The 16,058-nt window shown below is 47.5% G+C and overlaps 1 protein-coding gene across 1 annotated transcript; it reads right to left on the bottom strand.

Moving 5' to 3' along the window:
- Positions 1-293: 293 nt before the first annotated feature.
- MPV17L (MPV17 mitochondrial inner membrane protein like) lies at positions 294-15,923 on the bottom strand. Its single transcript, XM_030197740.1, has 5 exons — positions 15,704-15,923; positions 8,038-9,186; positions 6,274-6,344; positions 1,217-1,246; positions 294-789 (listed from the first exon to the last, which is right to left on the bottom strand). The coding sequence occupies exons 2-5, from the start codon at positions 8,342-8,344 to the stop codon at positions 598-600; spliced, it is 600 nt and encodes a 199-aa protein (XP_030053600.1). The 5' UTR covers positions 8,345-9,186; positions 15,704-15,923; the 3' UTR covers positions 294-597.
- Positions 15,924-16,058: the final 135 nt, after the last annotated feature.

The following is a 16,058-nucleotide window of genomic DNA, read 5'->3' as shown; positions in this document are numbered from 1 at the left end:
TTTTTTTTTTTGGGGGGGGGGGGGGCAGGCCCCTGTGGCCCCTGTGGCCCCACTTAGCTACGCCATAGGTTATCAGTATCAACAAGGAGAGGCGGGGCCAGACTTAGTGTTCTCCCATTTCACGCAGGGACTTGTAGTGCCTGTAGCTTCCTTTAGGGGGCACTCTAAGGCCCTGCATTAATGGAGGCAAAAGCATGACTGGATCAGTACGTCCAGGCTGACACAGGGCTTGCTTTGGCACTGCACGGGGCACTGTAACCAGAAAGCAAAAAGATACAAACAGTGACACAGAAGATTTTAAAGTGTGATTTTATTCCATTTAATCTGTATGGTTCTCATCCCAGTCAGGGGCGCTCAGTCTAGTCTGCAGGTCACACTCAGCCAGTCAGGTTTTCAGGATACCCACAATGAATATGCACGAAATAGATTTGCATAGAACCGAGACGGTTTATGCAAATGTATCTCATGCATATTCACTGTGGATATCTAGAGAACCTGACTGGCTGGGCATGACCTGAGGACTAGACCGAGAGCTCTTGATCTATAAACTGCTGAGGGAAGATGCATTGGGTAAGCTTCTTCCAGTCAACATGAGGGTCACCGGTTGTCCGATCCTTCGCTCCCTGGCCTTCGTTGGCTGCCCATGAATGGGAGGGATGCCAGCAGCTGTGAGGTGACCTGCTCGATGTCCCGGTTCCGCAGGTAACAGAGGAAGGTGGTCCAGAGGAAGGCGCAGAGGCCAATGTAAATGGTCCGAATAAACGGGGGCACCAGGCTGAAATTCACCGTCTGGAAAACAGAGTGATGGAGAATTCAGGGAGAGCAAGGATTGAAGGGGGAGCAAAGGGCCAGGGAATTCCCATAAGTTCGAACAAGCAGACATAAACGGGATGTAAATTAGTGGCTACCAACATGCATCCCAGCCCATATACCGATGCTCCTCATGTGTGGCTGGTCCCACATATCATTACTACTAGCAATGTGCATCCTATTACTTTTTTACACCTCTATGGTCTGACTGAGAGGCTCTTCCATCTGTATGTCACAGTATAACGCATACTACTACTACTATTACTACTACTATTTAGCATTTTTATAGCGCTACAAGGCGTACGCAGCGCTGCACAAACATAGAAGAAAGACAGTCCCTGCTCAAAGAGCTTACAATCTAATACAGGGAAGCCATACTTTTGGTAAGTAAGAGAGACCCTCTTACCTGAATTAGTGTCCAGCACAAGACCCCTGACTGTGAAAGAGAAGGAGCAGGGATACAGACATTAAAAAAGTGACAGTTACTATAGGTCATAATAAAAATCAGATGATTGCAATTTTCTGAGATGTGTGCTAAAGCCGTTTTACATATGTCCCCCTCCAAAACTTCACCGTCCTCAGCGGGTAACATCTGTCCATATATTGTGCATGTTAAGTATTTGAAATGCCCTTCTCTGACTGTTATATCAATGCAATGACCTAAGCTGGATCTGGATGTCCTGTGAAATCATCTATTTCTGTTCACAAACCCCAGCTTTTCCTTTTTTTTTACTTAAAAGTTTTATGTAAAATAAGAGTTTGACAAGATCGAGCCTAGGAACCAAGGGACTGATGCTCAAAATTACCGACAGCATAAACATGCGGTTAACACCGGGTTTGCACGCACATTCTACAGCGCCGATTGCTCAGAAGGTTCAAGTGCCTGCGTTAACATAAGTGTTAAAGATGGCTGCAAATTGTATTTAAATGGATGTTCATGAAGTCAGTAAATATTCCTTCCCAATGCACAAAAGAAAGCATCGCAATGCACAAAAGGAAATGATGGCTCTAATGCCAGGTCAGGAGCTGCGAATTTTGTCTTCTTTTACAAGTGGAAGGAAGCCCATGTAACTGTAAACACTGATAGTAAGAAACAAACGCGTGCAACTCTTGAAAAAAAAGTGAAAGCACAGATCAGCACCTGTTTTTCTGCACTTCAAATATGAACCTTTCAAAATTTTACATGTAAACAATTTTTGAAAGGCTCATATTTAAAAGTGCAGAAGAAAAACGCCAATGTGTGCTTCCACTTCTGGTTTTGTCTGGACAGTTGGACAAGAATCCATGCTTGTCATAAAATCCTTGCGCGCATGTGCAAGGCACGTTCCTCCCCTTGCTTTTGGTTTGTTAGCATAAATTAACCACGCATATTATTTACATATCATTTCCTTTGAGCATCGCTTAGCTATGTTCCTGTGCTGTCGGTGCTCTATGAAGTTTTGCATTGTGGCTTTAGCTCCTGGGAGCTCATGCTTACTCTTTCTCCTGCTTAACTGCTATAGTAAACGCAAACGGCTGTGCTTCAGTTGGAAGCTTCCCGACTGACTGCTTAGGCTCCACTCAGATTGGCTGTGCTATGACTTCATACTAGAGAATGACACGGGGATGGGGATGGGGACAGAGTTCACGGGGATGGGGACAGGGACAGAGTTTGCGGGGATTGGGCGGGGACACATCCCATGGGGATGGGGTGGGGCCAGGGACACATCTCACGGGGCCAGGGTGGGGCCGGGGACACATCCCATGGGGACAGGGTGGGGATAGGGACTGAGCCCACAGGGTCGGGGACAAACTTTGTCCCTGTGTCATTTTCTAGTTGGAAGAGTAGAGGGTGGTGGTGGGAAGGAGGGTTATTATAGCTGCTCATTGTTATTATTGTTTTCTATTTGTTCCTTTTTAGACTTTAATAAAAAGATTTAAATATAAAATCATAAGTGTTCAAGGCTTCTGTAGATGAGGACAGAGCCCACGGGGACGGGGACAGAGCCTACGGGGCAGGGACAGAGACAGAACCTGCGGGGATGGGGTGGGGACGGAGACAGAACCCACTGGGATTGGGCAGGGACAAACTTTGTCCCTGTGTCATTCTCTGCTTCATACCACAGCCAATCTAGAAAAGGAAGGTGTCACAGCACCAACTCATGCAGGATCAAGGGTAATTGCCTAGTTGAGGTAGCTACTGAGGGGTCAACTGATGTGCCAGTCGGGAGAGATTTTCAGCCTGTAGTGAGAGTGGGGTGGAGAAGGCCTGGCCTTTGCTAGTTCCACCTTACCACACCTCTAAGTTTGAGATTCTCACACCTGACCTGGGGGACCACCAGCCAGTCGGGTTTTCAGGATATTTCTAATGAATATGCATATAAATTCACCTACTGAGTATACACATATATAAGTACATAAGTACATAAGTACATAAGTAGTGCCATACTGGGAAAGACCAAAGGTCCATCTAGCCCAGCATCCTGTCACCGACAGTGGCCAATCCAGGTCAAGGGCACCTGGCACGCTCCCCAAACGTAAAAACATTCCAGACAAGTTATACCTAAAAATGCGGAATTTTTCCAAGTCCATTTAATAGCGGTCTATGGACTTGTCCTTTAGGAATCTATCTAACCCCTTTTTAAACTCCGTCAAGCTAACCGCCTGTACCACGTTCTCCGGCAACGAATTCCAGAGTCTAATTACACGTTGGGTGAAGAAAAATTTTCTCCGATTCGTTTTAAATTTACCACACTGTAGCTTCAACTCATGCCCTCTAGTCCTAGTATTTTTGGATAGCGTGAACAGTCGCTTCACATCCACCCGATCCATTCCACTCATTATTTTATACACTTCTATCATATCTCCCCTCAGCCGTCTCTTCTCCAAGCTGAAAAGCCCTAGCCTTCTCAGCCTCTCTTCATAGGAAAGTCGTCCCATCCCCACTATCATTTTCGTCGCCCTTCGCTGTACCTTTTCCAATTCTACTATATCTTTTTTGAGATACGGAGACCAGTACTGAACACAATACTCCAGGTGCGGTCTGTCGCGTGCCCGCCCATGCGGGACGCGCTCTCGAGGTCCTTTGCATACCTTCAGGCTTCTTCCCCGGGAGCGCGGGGTTTGTGAGTCCTTTAAGGCAAAATCACCCTCCAGGTAGAGAGGAAACAAAACTGGACCGGAACTCCGGACTGGAGTTCTACACTGGAACACTCGGAACTGGAACGCACCGGACAGGTGCGCACTGGAGTGGGGCCCGCTGGACTGGACACACTGGAGTGGCCCCACTGGACAGGAACATACCGGAGTGAAACCCGCTGGACTGGAACACACTGGAACGGAACTGGAACACCCTGGACCTAGGCTTCACCTACACTTGACTGCCTCCCCCTCGGGTTGAGCCCTCAGGTTCTGGCAGCCGGTAGGACTTACAGGAACAACAGGAAGGAAGGTCCAGGGGTGCCCCCTGGCACCTAGGCGAAGGCAAGGCAGACAAGCAGGAACTGTCCGGGTTCTGGCAGTCAGCAGGAATCAACACAATGACTAGTAGACTGTACCCAGGCTAATAGGAACGCTATACCCAGGCAACCAGTCATACACAGGTACATACACAGAGCAAAACTCAGGGGACTTAGAAAAGCTATAAACCAGCTAACAACAAAGCTGTGCCCAAGCTAACAAGTCATGCACTGGAAACATACACAGAGCAAACTCAGGAGACTTAGTAAAGCTATACACCAGCTAACCACAAAGCTGTGCCCAAGCTAACAAGTCCTACACAGGAAACAAACACAGAGAACTAGCAGAGCTAGGCACAGGCTACAAACCAGACGGAGCTAAGCTGGCTAATCTAACACTAGGAACAAACACAGAGAGCTATCAGAGCTAGACACAGAAGGGTAGGAAACCCATAGAGCAAAAAACACAGAAGGGCTGAAACCCTACAGAGCTATACACACAGAAGGGCTGGAAACCCACAAGCGATAAACACAGAAGGGCTAAAACCCTACAGAGCTATAAACACTGAAGGGCTGAAACCCTACAGAGCTATAAACACAGAAGGGCTGGAAACCCACAAGCGATAAACACAGAAGGGCTGGAAACCCACAAGCGATAAACACAGAAGGGCTGAACACCCACAGAAGGGTAGGAGACCCACAGAACAAATAAATACAGAAGGGCTGAAAACCCACAGAAGGGTAGGAGACCCATAGAACAAATACATACAGAAGGGCTGAAAACCCACAGAAGGGTAGGAGACCCATAGAACAAATAACAAGGAAAGCAAAACGGTGCTAACAGCACACTAACCTCGGGACCTAAGGCACTGCGGAGGGAATGGCAATGCAAAGGCCAGGAGTGTAGTCTTCAGGTGACTAATAAAGCCCATCAACACCAGAGCCACAGGTGCAGCAATCACCTTGCAACCAAACAGAGGCTTGACACTCAGAGCAGGCATCCCATAGAAAGTAACAGCGGGAGCCATCTTGGATACTGGCAGAGACGAAGAGGCGGCAGCCATCTTGGAAGAGGCATAGCCCACACAGGTGAGGTTCAGTAGGGCAATCAGCACACAGAGCCAGAGAGAAACTAAGACAGAGACAGAGACAGAGACAAGCAGAAGCCAGCACAGCCACTGACTCCCTGAAACAGGGTAAGTATGAGGGTAGTCACGGCCATAGACGTGACACGGTCGCACCATGGAGCGATACAACGGCATTATAACATCCGCACACCTGGACTCCATACCCTTCCTAATAATACCCAACATTCTATTCGCTTTCCTAGCCGCAGCAGCACACTGAGCAGAAGGTTTCAGCGTATCATCGACGACGACACCCAGATCCCTTTCTTGATCCGTAACTCCTAACGCGGAACCTTGCAAGACGTAGCTATAATTCGGGTTCCTCTTACCCACATGCATCACTTTGCACTTGTCAACATTGAACTTCATCTGCCACTTGCACGCCCATTCTCCCAGTCTCGCAAGGTCCTCCTGTAATCGTTCACATTCCTCCTGCGACTTGACGACCCTGAATATCTAGTTACAACATTTATTACTACAACAGTAACTGTTCTAGGCTTTCTTTTTACTCAATACAAAATGCTTTATTATATTTCCGTAAACAAATAAAAGTCTCCTATCCTTAATATCAATCGCACACTCTCCCCATACATTCCAATCTAACTTAAAATAATTCTTCATCCATTTCCTCTACCGCTAGAGAATCCATGCCTGCAAACTAAATCAGTATGCAAAACAGTTCTTTCTACATTTCTTAACTTCTTAAACACATGACAGAGTCAGGATATCCCTAATGAATATGCATGAGAGAGATTTGCATATCATGGAAGTGACAGGCATGTAAACCTGTGTCATGCATATTCATTAGGGATTTCCTGAAAACCCTACTAGCTGGTGGTCCCCCAGAACGGGTTTGAGAACCCCCCCGAGCCCAGTGGCACCTGCAAACTCAAACGTACCTTGTAGGTCGGCCAGAATTTCTCCCGCAGGTCCTTGAAAACGTCTTCCTTTCCATCCAGGAAGCTCAGGCCTAGAGGGCAGCCAAAGAGAGGGGAAGTCATAACAATCAAAGGAGGATACCACCCTGGGCTCCTGCTCATTCCTGCTAAACCACTGCACAGGGCCGATGGGATAATAAAACCGAACATGCACGTGATGTGAGGGGAAGCAGGGCAGGCCATGCGCAGTGGACAGTGCTGGAGAAAGGCTTCGGCTGGTGGTGGTTGCGGCAGGAAGACGGGCCAAACTGTGCCCCACCATTTTGGGCTCCGGACCCCCTAAACGTTGAGGTCTGGCAACGCCCTTGCTTCACATCCGGCCACGTGGAGCATGCAAAGCTGTGACAGACAACAGCATTTTCCATCGAGCTAAGCTGCTGGTGCAACTGCAGAGAAGAAACACAGGGACTAGAGTGGGCGTCTCAAGCTGTGTCAGCCCATCGGCCTGCAATCTGCTTTTCTTCTCTCCCAGCAGCTTGGAGCCCAGTCCTCTGCCTGCTTCACCTACTGATTCTGCCTGTCCCTGACTGGTTGCACTGCTACAGCCAGCCAACAAAACAGCTTCTATTGCTGCAGCTACTGTTCAGGGCTGGAGTAAAACAAGCTGGGGCCTAAAGTAGAAATTTGGAAAGGGATCCCAAAGCCAGACTGTTACTGTCTTCAACATCAGGTAGGTCTGGAGCCTCTGTGCTATGGGGTTCCTGGGCAATTACCCTATTTGCACATCCCTGATGCCGGCCCTGGTAGAAAGAATTTACTGTAGGAGAGGGAAGATGCTCTCAGGGCGGTACCTGGTCAAAATGGCCCCAACAAAAAAGCCCCAAACAAAAAAAGCTCTCGACATAACAGACACTGTCAAAACGGCCTGCCCACAATATAGCCCTTGACAAATTAGACCCCCCCCCCCCCCCCGACAAAAGGGCCAGATCAGGCTGCCCAGAATATGGCACTGCATTTTTTTTCCTAATAATCTTACCTTGACAAACAGGATAAGGTTGGTAAGACTATGAAAATGATGACAATATTATTTTTTTTTTAATTAGCATGTTGATGGAAGAATAGTTTCTTTAAATAGCAGAACAGATCATGAATACCAGTTTGTAGCTATAGAATTTTGCTTATTTATATATGCTTTATACGATGCAATGCTGGTAAGAGCCTTTATCAGTGAAGATTTCACTTGTAGTTTATCATCTTTTTTTGTGATGTGTTATTTTTTTCTTGGGGGCTATTTTGTTAATGGGGCTGATTTGTCAAGGGCTATTTTGTTAGAAGACTTTTTGTCAGGGCTATTTTGTCAAGGGTTATTTTGTGGGAGGGGCTATTTTGTCTATTTATTTATTTGTTACATTTGTAGCCCACATTTTCCCACCTATTTGTAGGCTCAATGTGGCTTACATAGTTCCGGAGAGGCGTTTGCAGACTGTTTATGTGGCACAACCACATTAGAGAATCGTCTAACGGAATAGTTGGGTTTTGTCCATTACGTACTTTAGTTATGTTGTGTTGCAGGGATCAGGGCCATTTTGTTAGGGGCTGTTTTGACAGAGCTATTATGTCGGGGTGCTTCTCATGACTGCATTAGAAAGAAGATACTACCCAATATATCTGCCAAAGAGAGTGGGCACCGTGGCTGGCACAGGGAGAGGCCTCCTGATTCCACCCTCCACCCTGCCCTGCTTTACCCTCCCCAGAAAACTGTCACCGACCGCCTAGGGTCCTTACCTGTGTAGAAGACGCTTATGGTAACAGGGCCTGCAAACAGCTGGTCACACATAACCTTCCTGATCACGTTTCGGGGGGCCGAGCCCGGGAAGACCCTCTCGATGAACCGGAGCCAGAAGAAGTTGAAGTTGGCGTGGAAACAAAAACCAACGAGCCCGACTTTTGCAGTCTGCCTGAAACAGACGGCGTCTCCGGGGTCCTTCGTCAGCAGTTGCTGCGCAACATCAGCACAGGAGAAGAGGGAGCCGTAGATGGTCACGTTGGTCAGCCAGGGGTGTTTCTTGGTGAAACGTAAGAGAGACTGCATGGCCTTCACAAAATGGCTTCCTGGCCCAAGATGAGAGTCACAGAATGGCACAAGTATTATCACTGAAAGTTCCTATCTATTTTTTTAAGTGTTAATTTGGAATTTCTAACTACCAACTATTGTCCACTGATTGTGCTTTTTGTTATTCAAATACTTCTGAGTTCTTGTTAAGAACAGACCGGTAAAACCATGATCTTTACAGAGGAGAAGACAATCTCTACTGTGAATCTGTAAAAAAGATTAGTTTCGTGCTATTCTGGATCCAATTGTGCATTAGAAGGAAGTTCAGCACGGTATTCCTATGGATGGCGACAGTGCAGCCACATCTGGTGTAGAAACAAACACTACAATATTCTGTGTGTTGGGTGTACTGTGCTGTAGTACTCTACGGTATTAGAGAATAGAAGGAAGAAAGCACAAGAGAAAGGGAACACAAGATTGAGTGATTTGCTCAAGTTGATTGATGTCAGCAGTAGGATTCACAGTTCCACAGTTCTGAACTCACTGTCCTAAACATAACCTTGAGCGTTCAGAGTTTCTTTAAGACGTTAGGGACTGGGTGAAGAAGACCGCTTCACCAGTTTCTCAGGGTTTTTTTTTAATGGGGGTGGGGGATTGTAACATCTCTGAGTTCCTGAAATAGGAAGGCCAAGGGCAATTGTAGGTGTTGGAAAGATGGACCGTGTATTCAGGCACCTGCACCAGAATGAATCTCATAAAGGGGAACCAGCTTCAAGGTTGTCCAGACTCCCACAAAGGCATGGACGAAACACCATCTGCTCAACTTAGCTCTGCCTACTTGTGCTTTAGCTCCCAGCAAGGGTTCTTCACTTTGGCGCCTGCTGGAGAAAAGCAACATGAAAAAGCATCAGTTCCTGCAACTTCTTAGCACTGTTACAGAATTCCCTGCTTACATTTCCGGATTTTACGCTCTCGTTAACATTCAAGACAGTTGGAGGCGGCCATTTTGGCAACAAAGGCAGATTGATGTCACTAATGACCTCACTCATCATTAAAAATGGCTGCCTCCCTGTCCGTAGGGTTGTGTACTTCCTGAAACACAAATATATCATTAAGTTTTCACCTTCCACGCCTGATCGGATTACACAGGAAGGGGAACACAAATGTGTTTATATGGGAAGAGGAGCACGAAACTCAAAATAAGGTCTAGTTTGCGTTCTGAACACCAAAAAGATGGACTGGATTGTTGGTTACTCTGTGGCATGTGTGAAGGAGGTTCCCATTTAAATAGGGTGGATATAGGTGGGTGAGGGGGGGGTTAGGACGGTACCAAGTTATATTTGCACCCACTCGTGTCCGCTGCCACACCCACTTTGCCATAGCCAATGAGAGAAGATGATGCCCCTCTATATTTGTCCCTCTGTGTGGCCACACTGGTCACAGAGTTCTGGATATGACAATGTCAGGGAGGGGGGATAATTAACAGGCCCTCTCGCCCTCCAGCATAATCACAGAGGCTATTGTTACACTGAGTATAACGCAACGTACAGCCGGTCTCTGGTATCTTATACTGGAGTATGATACATGCAGAATGCTGCCCCCACCAAGAGCTCAGGAGATGTAACTCAGGCCTGATGCCAAGGGTCTCCAGAGCCATCCTAACCATTAGGCATGACCAGGCAGTCACCTAGGGCACCAGCTTCTGGGGTGGGGAGGCGTAAAAAAGCAGCTACAGTCAAAACAAGAAGTCTTGACAGTCACACACTCAGGCTCATTTTCAAAAGAGAAAAACATCTAAAAAGTGACGTCTGCATTTGGACGTTTTTCTCACAAAAACGTCCAAATCAGTATTTTCAAAACTGATTTTTAGACGTCTTTCTATGAAGTCCGTCAGAACTGTGTCTAAATCTCAAGGGGGGGCGTGTTCAGGTTCGGGACTTAGACGTTTTTCAGCCATAATGGAACAAAACAAAAACGTCCAGGACTAAAACTTAGACGTTTTGAGCTAGACCTGTTTTTATTATGAATAAGGCAGAAAAAGGTGCCCTATTGCTGTCCTGGGATGTCAGGGGGACCAGTGTACTGAAAATGCTGGCTCCTCCTACGTCCCAATGGCTTGATTTTGGACGTTTTGGACTCTTTTTTTTTTTTCGAAAATGGACCAAAAAAACAAAATGTCCAAATCACAAAACATTAAAAAAAAACCAACCCAAAATGTCCAAATAATTTTTGAAAAAAAAAGATTACCTTCAAGTCGAACTTGGATGTCATATCAAAAATGCACCTCAAAGTCAATGAAACAACACAAGGTATTTCACCAGAAGGGAGGGTGGGCAGATTTGAAACAGCCCAATTATTCTGGGAGTGGTGGGGTGACTGTGATTGTTGGTGTGGGGGGGGGGGGGGGGGGGGGAACAAGGAACCTAAAGGTTAATGGGGGGGGGGTGTGTGTGGAAATTCACTTAAGGGCCTGTCAGCATAATGAACAGAGGCAGGATGGATCAGTATAAGATACCTACAGGATACGTTTCCCCTCAGTTTGCACCGTACATTTAGGGTAATGACATTTGGCGACACATTTTTTCAAATCAAATTTATGTCCGTGGATCACCTTCAAATCCACCCACACTCCAATGAACCTCTCCTCTATGGAACGGCTCTCAGAAGGAACCCCCCCACACACACACAAACTGCTGCTCAATGATTTATTAAGATTCGGGGGAGACCGATGGGATTAAAGTCGAAATTCAGGTTCCTTTGAACCTCGAGGATTCAGAGCCTGGGCAGGTGACCTGATCCAAACCAGGGAGCGAGTCGGTGCAGGAGAGTTTGCGTTCATCGAGTCAGATGCTATAAAGACCCTTTTCTCTCGTCATGATGTCACTGTATAAACACTTGTCTGTTCGACACCGAGATCAGCTCAATTTACAGACCACTATGGAAAACTTGTGGAAGTCGTGGGCCCGTTGGATCTGACCCAGGAAGCTGTGCTTTCTCCACTGCTTTGCTCTGTTAGGATCAGAATGTGGATGAGACAGTTCTCCCGCCCTGGGCCTTTTCATCGACACAATAACAGGGGAATCCCTGTTCCCAACCCTCACAACGTGCACTCATCCAAAACACAAATGATGCCGATTCTTTCGGAAGGAGCCGGTAGCTCCAGAAATGGCAAGAAGCAAAATGAATGAGCCCAGCACTCTGCAGCGCGATGGTGAGTAGCGACTGCTTCAATGCTAAATATAGACAAGGCAACACACGTATTCACGGGCCTAAATATAGCCTCGACTCTTCTACCCTGGATTGGGAATAAAGTTACTGGGTTTCCTCTGCCCTGTAAACTTGGATCCGAAGGGATGGTGCAAAGCAGGACTGAGGTGCACTGACACAGGGGTGTGTGTGTGTGAGGGCTGTAATACCAGGGGTGTCATAGGGCAGGAATGAGATGTTGTGGTAGAGCTCTCCAGCATCCCCATGCCACTACAGCCCAGAGTTCATCTCCTCATATACACAGAGCTCTACCACTACACCTCATTCCTGCCCTATGACACCCCTGCTATTACAGCACCAAGACCCTCCACCTCCTCACACACAGATATGAGAGTGCACCTCATTCCTGCCCTGCAGCATCCTTGTACTTTTACAGCCCTCACATACACACTGCTGTGTCAGTGCACCTCATTCCTGCCCTGCAGCATCCTTGTACTTTTACAGCCCTCACATACACACTGCTGTGTCAGTGCACCTCATTCCTGCCCTGCAGAATCCCTGTACTATTACAGCCCCCCCTCCCGTGTCAGTGCTACAGAGCAGGATTGAGGTGCACTGACACAGGGGTGTGTATGTGAGGGCTGTAAAAGTACAAGGATGCTGCAGGGCAGGAATGAGGTGCACTCGCATATCTGTGTGTGAGGAGGTGGAGGGTCTCGGTGCTGTAATACCAGGGGTGTCATAGGGCAGGAATGAGGTGTTGTGGTAGAGCTCTGTGTGTATGAGGGGATGAACTCAAGGCTGTAGTGGCATGGGGATGCTGGAGAGCAGGAATGAGGTGTTCTTACAGCACTGTGTGCCATACCTACTTGCCAGATAATTTTTCATGTCAATCAAACTACAGCGGTGACTGCAATTTCAGACTCTAGGAGAATGAGAACTGTGCCTCAGCTATCTTCAGATTGTTTGCTGTCTTATCGGAGGCTTCGTGGGTTTCCTCACCACATCAGTAGGAAGTGGTGTAGTCGTGTACAAACGATACAAACCCATTTTAGCCACAAACCAGGAACAGTCACGTGGCAATCGCCAAGGCCAGGGTTGTTCCTAAGCTCAAAAATAGCTGTACCGGAAGAAAACACCCAACAGCAGTTGTAACCTTTATTAAAAAGTTCCTTTCGCGGTTGCCAGCTGAGGAGAGAAGCCTCTTTCTCCTAAGGAGAGAGACACTGGACCCCTGTCACAGAGTCATCTATAGATAGCTGATTTGATCACTTTCTTCCTGGAACAGAAACTAAATTATCTTCTACGGTATGGGCAGCTACATCAATAGAAAACTCCAACAAAGGGTTGGATTTATTACTACTACTACTTATCATTTCTATAGCGCTACAAGACGTACGAAGAGCTGTACACTGGACATGAAGAGACAGTCCCTGCTAGACAGAGTTTACAATCTACTTAGGACAGACAAACAGGACAAATAAGAGATAAGGGAATATTAAAGTGAGGATGACAAAATAAGGGTTCTGAACAAGTGAACAAGGGTTAGGAGTTAAAAGCAGCATCAAAAAGGTGGGCTTTTAGCTTAGATTTGAAGACGGCCAGAGATGGAGCTTGACGTACCGGCTCAGGAACTCTATTCCAGGCATATGGTGCAGCAAGATAAAACGAACGGAGGCTGGAGTTAGCGGTGGAGGAGAAGGGTGCAGATAAGAGAGATTTACCCAGTGAACGGAGTTCCCGGGGAGGAATGTAGGGAGAGATGAGAGTGGAGAGGTACTGAGGAGCTGCAGAGTGAATGCACTTATAGGTCAACAAGAGGAGTTTGAACTGTATGTGGAAACGGATAGGGAGCTAGTGAAGTGACTTGAGGAGAGAGCTAATATGAGCATAGTGACACTGGTGGAATATAAGTCTTGCAGCAGAATTTTGAACAGATTGAAGAGGAGAGAGATGGCTAAGTGGGAGACCTGTGATAAGCAAGTTGCAGTAGTCTAAGGGAGAGGTGATAAGACTGTGGATAAGGGTTCTGGTAGCGTGCTCAGAAAGGAAGGGACAGATTTTGGTGATGTTATAGAGAAAGAAGCGACAGGTTTTAGCAGTCTGTTGAATGTGTGCAGAGAAAGAGAGACGTACACCTGAGTCAATATTCACACATCAAAAATCTTTATTGGCATGCTGGGCTAGGGAGGTGTTTATTAGGAAATGGACCGCCACTGGACAGATGGTAACAAGACAGAGAAATGGTACTGAATTAGTACAAATGTGGAGTTTGTGAGCAGAAACCCCAACTGACTAGGTTCCTACCCCATCTACATCCACTCGGGTCTCTTTCTCATATAAGCAGAGTTCAATCGTCTTAAGAACAAAATTTGTCGAAAAGGGAGACTATTACTTATGTTTGTTTCCCTCAGACTTGGATCTGAATCAAGGGGGCAACACAGAGAAGTTTTTGACAGAACACAATGTGAGAAAAGTACCGCCAGGTGTGAGAAGGCGTAGAAGGTTAATTGCCCTGATGTACTAGTGCCCCCTGACCTGACCCGAACACCTCCCCCATGACATCAAAACAAACAATAGCTTTCTGTATTGGCCCCAAATCCCTGGTAGTCTAGTGACCCTTGGACATAATCCCTGCCTTAAAAAAAATTCCTGGTAGTCTAAAGCATCCAATCCTCAAAGCCCACCTGGCCAGTCACGTTTTCACGATATATGCAATGAATGTGCCTGAGAGAGATTTGCATGGAGATCTATCTCATCAGAGATGCCAAGTTACCCAGTTCTAAGCTGGAAATTTTGGGGCAGTCCTGGATTTCTGACCATCCCATCCAGGGCATTATGGGACTTGCAGCCCTGATTTCAATGGGCAAGCTCAGGCACTACAAATCCCACACTGCTTTGGGATGTGTAAGTTCAAAATTGGACCGGTCAATCTGCAGCCTGGTACAGAATAACTTGGCATCGCTGTCTCATGAATATTTATTTCTGGATATCTTAAAAACCCAACTGATATCTGTGTGGAGGAGTGGCCTAGTGGTTAGAGCACCAGCCTTGACATCCTAGTGCAAATCCCACTGCTGCTCCTTGCAATCTCAGGCAAGTCACGTATTCTTCCATTAGATTGTGAGCCCTCCTGGGACAGAGAAATATCCAGTGTACCCTTGAGCTACTACTGAAAAAGGGGTGAGCAACATCCAAATTAATAAATATCCTGAAAAGCACTGGCCTAGAACAGGGGCTGCAAGATTTCCCCAACAAATATGCATAGTAACATAGTAGATGACGGCAGAAAAAGACCTGCACGGTCCATCCAGTCTGCCCAACAAGATAACTCATATTTGCTGCTTTTTGTGTATATCCTACTTTGATTTGTACCTGTGCTCTTCAGGGCACAGACCGTATAAGTCTGCCCAGCACTATCCCCGCCTCCCAACCACCAGCCCCTCCTCCCAACCACCGGCTCTGGCACAGACCGTATAAGTCTGCCCAGCACTATCCTCACCTCCCAACCACCAGCTCTGGCACAGACCGTACAAGTCTGTCCAGCACTATCCCCGCCTCCCAACCACCAGTCCCGCTGCCCACCACCGGCTCTGGCACAGACTGTATAAAAGTCTGCCCAGCACCAGCCCCGCCTCCCAACCACCAGCCCCGCCTCCCGATGCAAATTAATATGCATTCATTAATTTATTTTTGTAAAAGTATTGATAGTTAATTAGCCAATGATTTTCCTATATGAATTAATGCAAAGCACATGCATGAGATCTATTTGCATGCACTGCCATTATATGCAAATAGACATCATGAATATTCATTGGGGGAAATCCTGCAAGCTCGACTGGGTGACGTCCCTCCAGGATCGAGGTTGTCCACCCCTGGTGTAGAGCTTCCAAATCACCAAATTCTAGGAGGGAGATTTTGGACCAGTACTGGATTTCTGCCGACCTCATCCTGCAGCACTGATTTCAATGGGTAAAATCAGGGACTACAATTTTTCTCCCTCCTGGAACTGGGTCACTTGGCAGCTCAGCCTATCCCGAGGAATCCCCCAGCCAGGCTATTTACACTATGAATATTCATGAGACAGATTTACATACACCATGCAAATTGACTGAAGAGCAGTGAAACCATTCAGGAGGGCAGCCCTCGAGCCAAACCCGCCCCACCGCTGCTAGCTCCGCCCCTCCTTACCCTTCCCTGCAAGCATCTCTCGAGGGGCGTGTCCGGCGCTAGAGGAGGCGGATCCCGGCATATCCCCTCCCCCTTCTCCCGCTGCACCTGTGTGTTGGCGGTCCTCAGCCCTCGGTCCCGCCGGGGGCAGAGGGAGGGGCACGAACGCAGCTCTCCGCCACTCCACGGCCGCCTCCGTTCACGGTCCCGCCGGTGCATGCGCGGCTCATCGTCGCCCTTGTTCTGGCTCCCCTGCAACCGATTGGCTGGCGCTGGCTCTGTAAAACCCGCCTCTCGCCAGGGCTCCTTCCCCTCCGCACTCCGAATGGTTACAGCCAGCTTCGCCCCTCCCTTTCCCTCTCCAAAGCCTGCCTCT

This window comes from Microcaecilia unicolor, chromosome 3, assembly GCF_901765095.1.
Source record: "Microcaecilia unicolor chromosome 3, aMicUni1.1, whole genome shotgun sequence".
NCBI classification, from domain to species: Eukaryota; Metazoa; Chordata; class Amphibia; order Gymnophiona; family Siphonopidae; genus Microcaecilia; species Microcaecilia unicolor.
The sequence above is the reverse complement of the archived record's forward strand: the minus strand, read 5'-3'. Positions and strand labels throughout refer to the sequence as shown.

Excerpts from the sequence above, each read along its gene's own strand:
- MPV17L (XM_030197740.1), bottom strand. The coding sequence starts at position 8,344 with ATGCAGTCTCTCTTACGTTTCACCAAGAAACACCCCTGGCTGACCAAC. Across the intron at positions 1,247-6,273 it reads AATTCTGGCCGACCTACAAG|TCAGGGGTCTTGTGCTGGAC; the intron begins GTACGTTTGAGT and ends TCTCTTTCACAG. Across the intron at positions 790-1,216 it reads TGTGCTGGACACTAATTCAG|ACGGTGAATTTCAGCCTGGT; the intron begins GTAAGAGGGTCT and ends TCTGTTTTCCAG.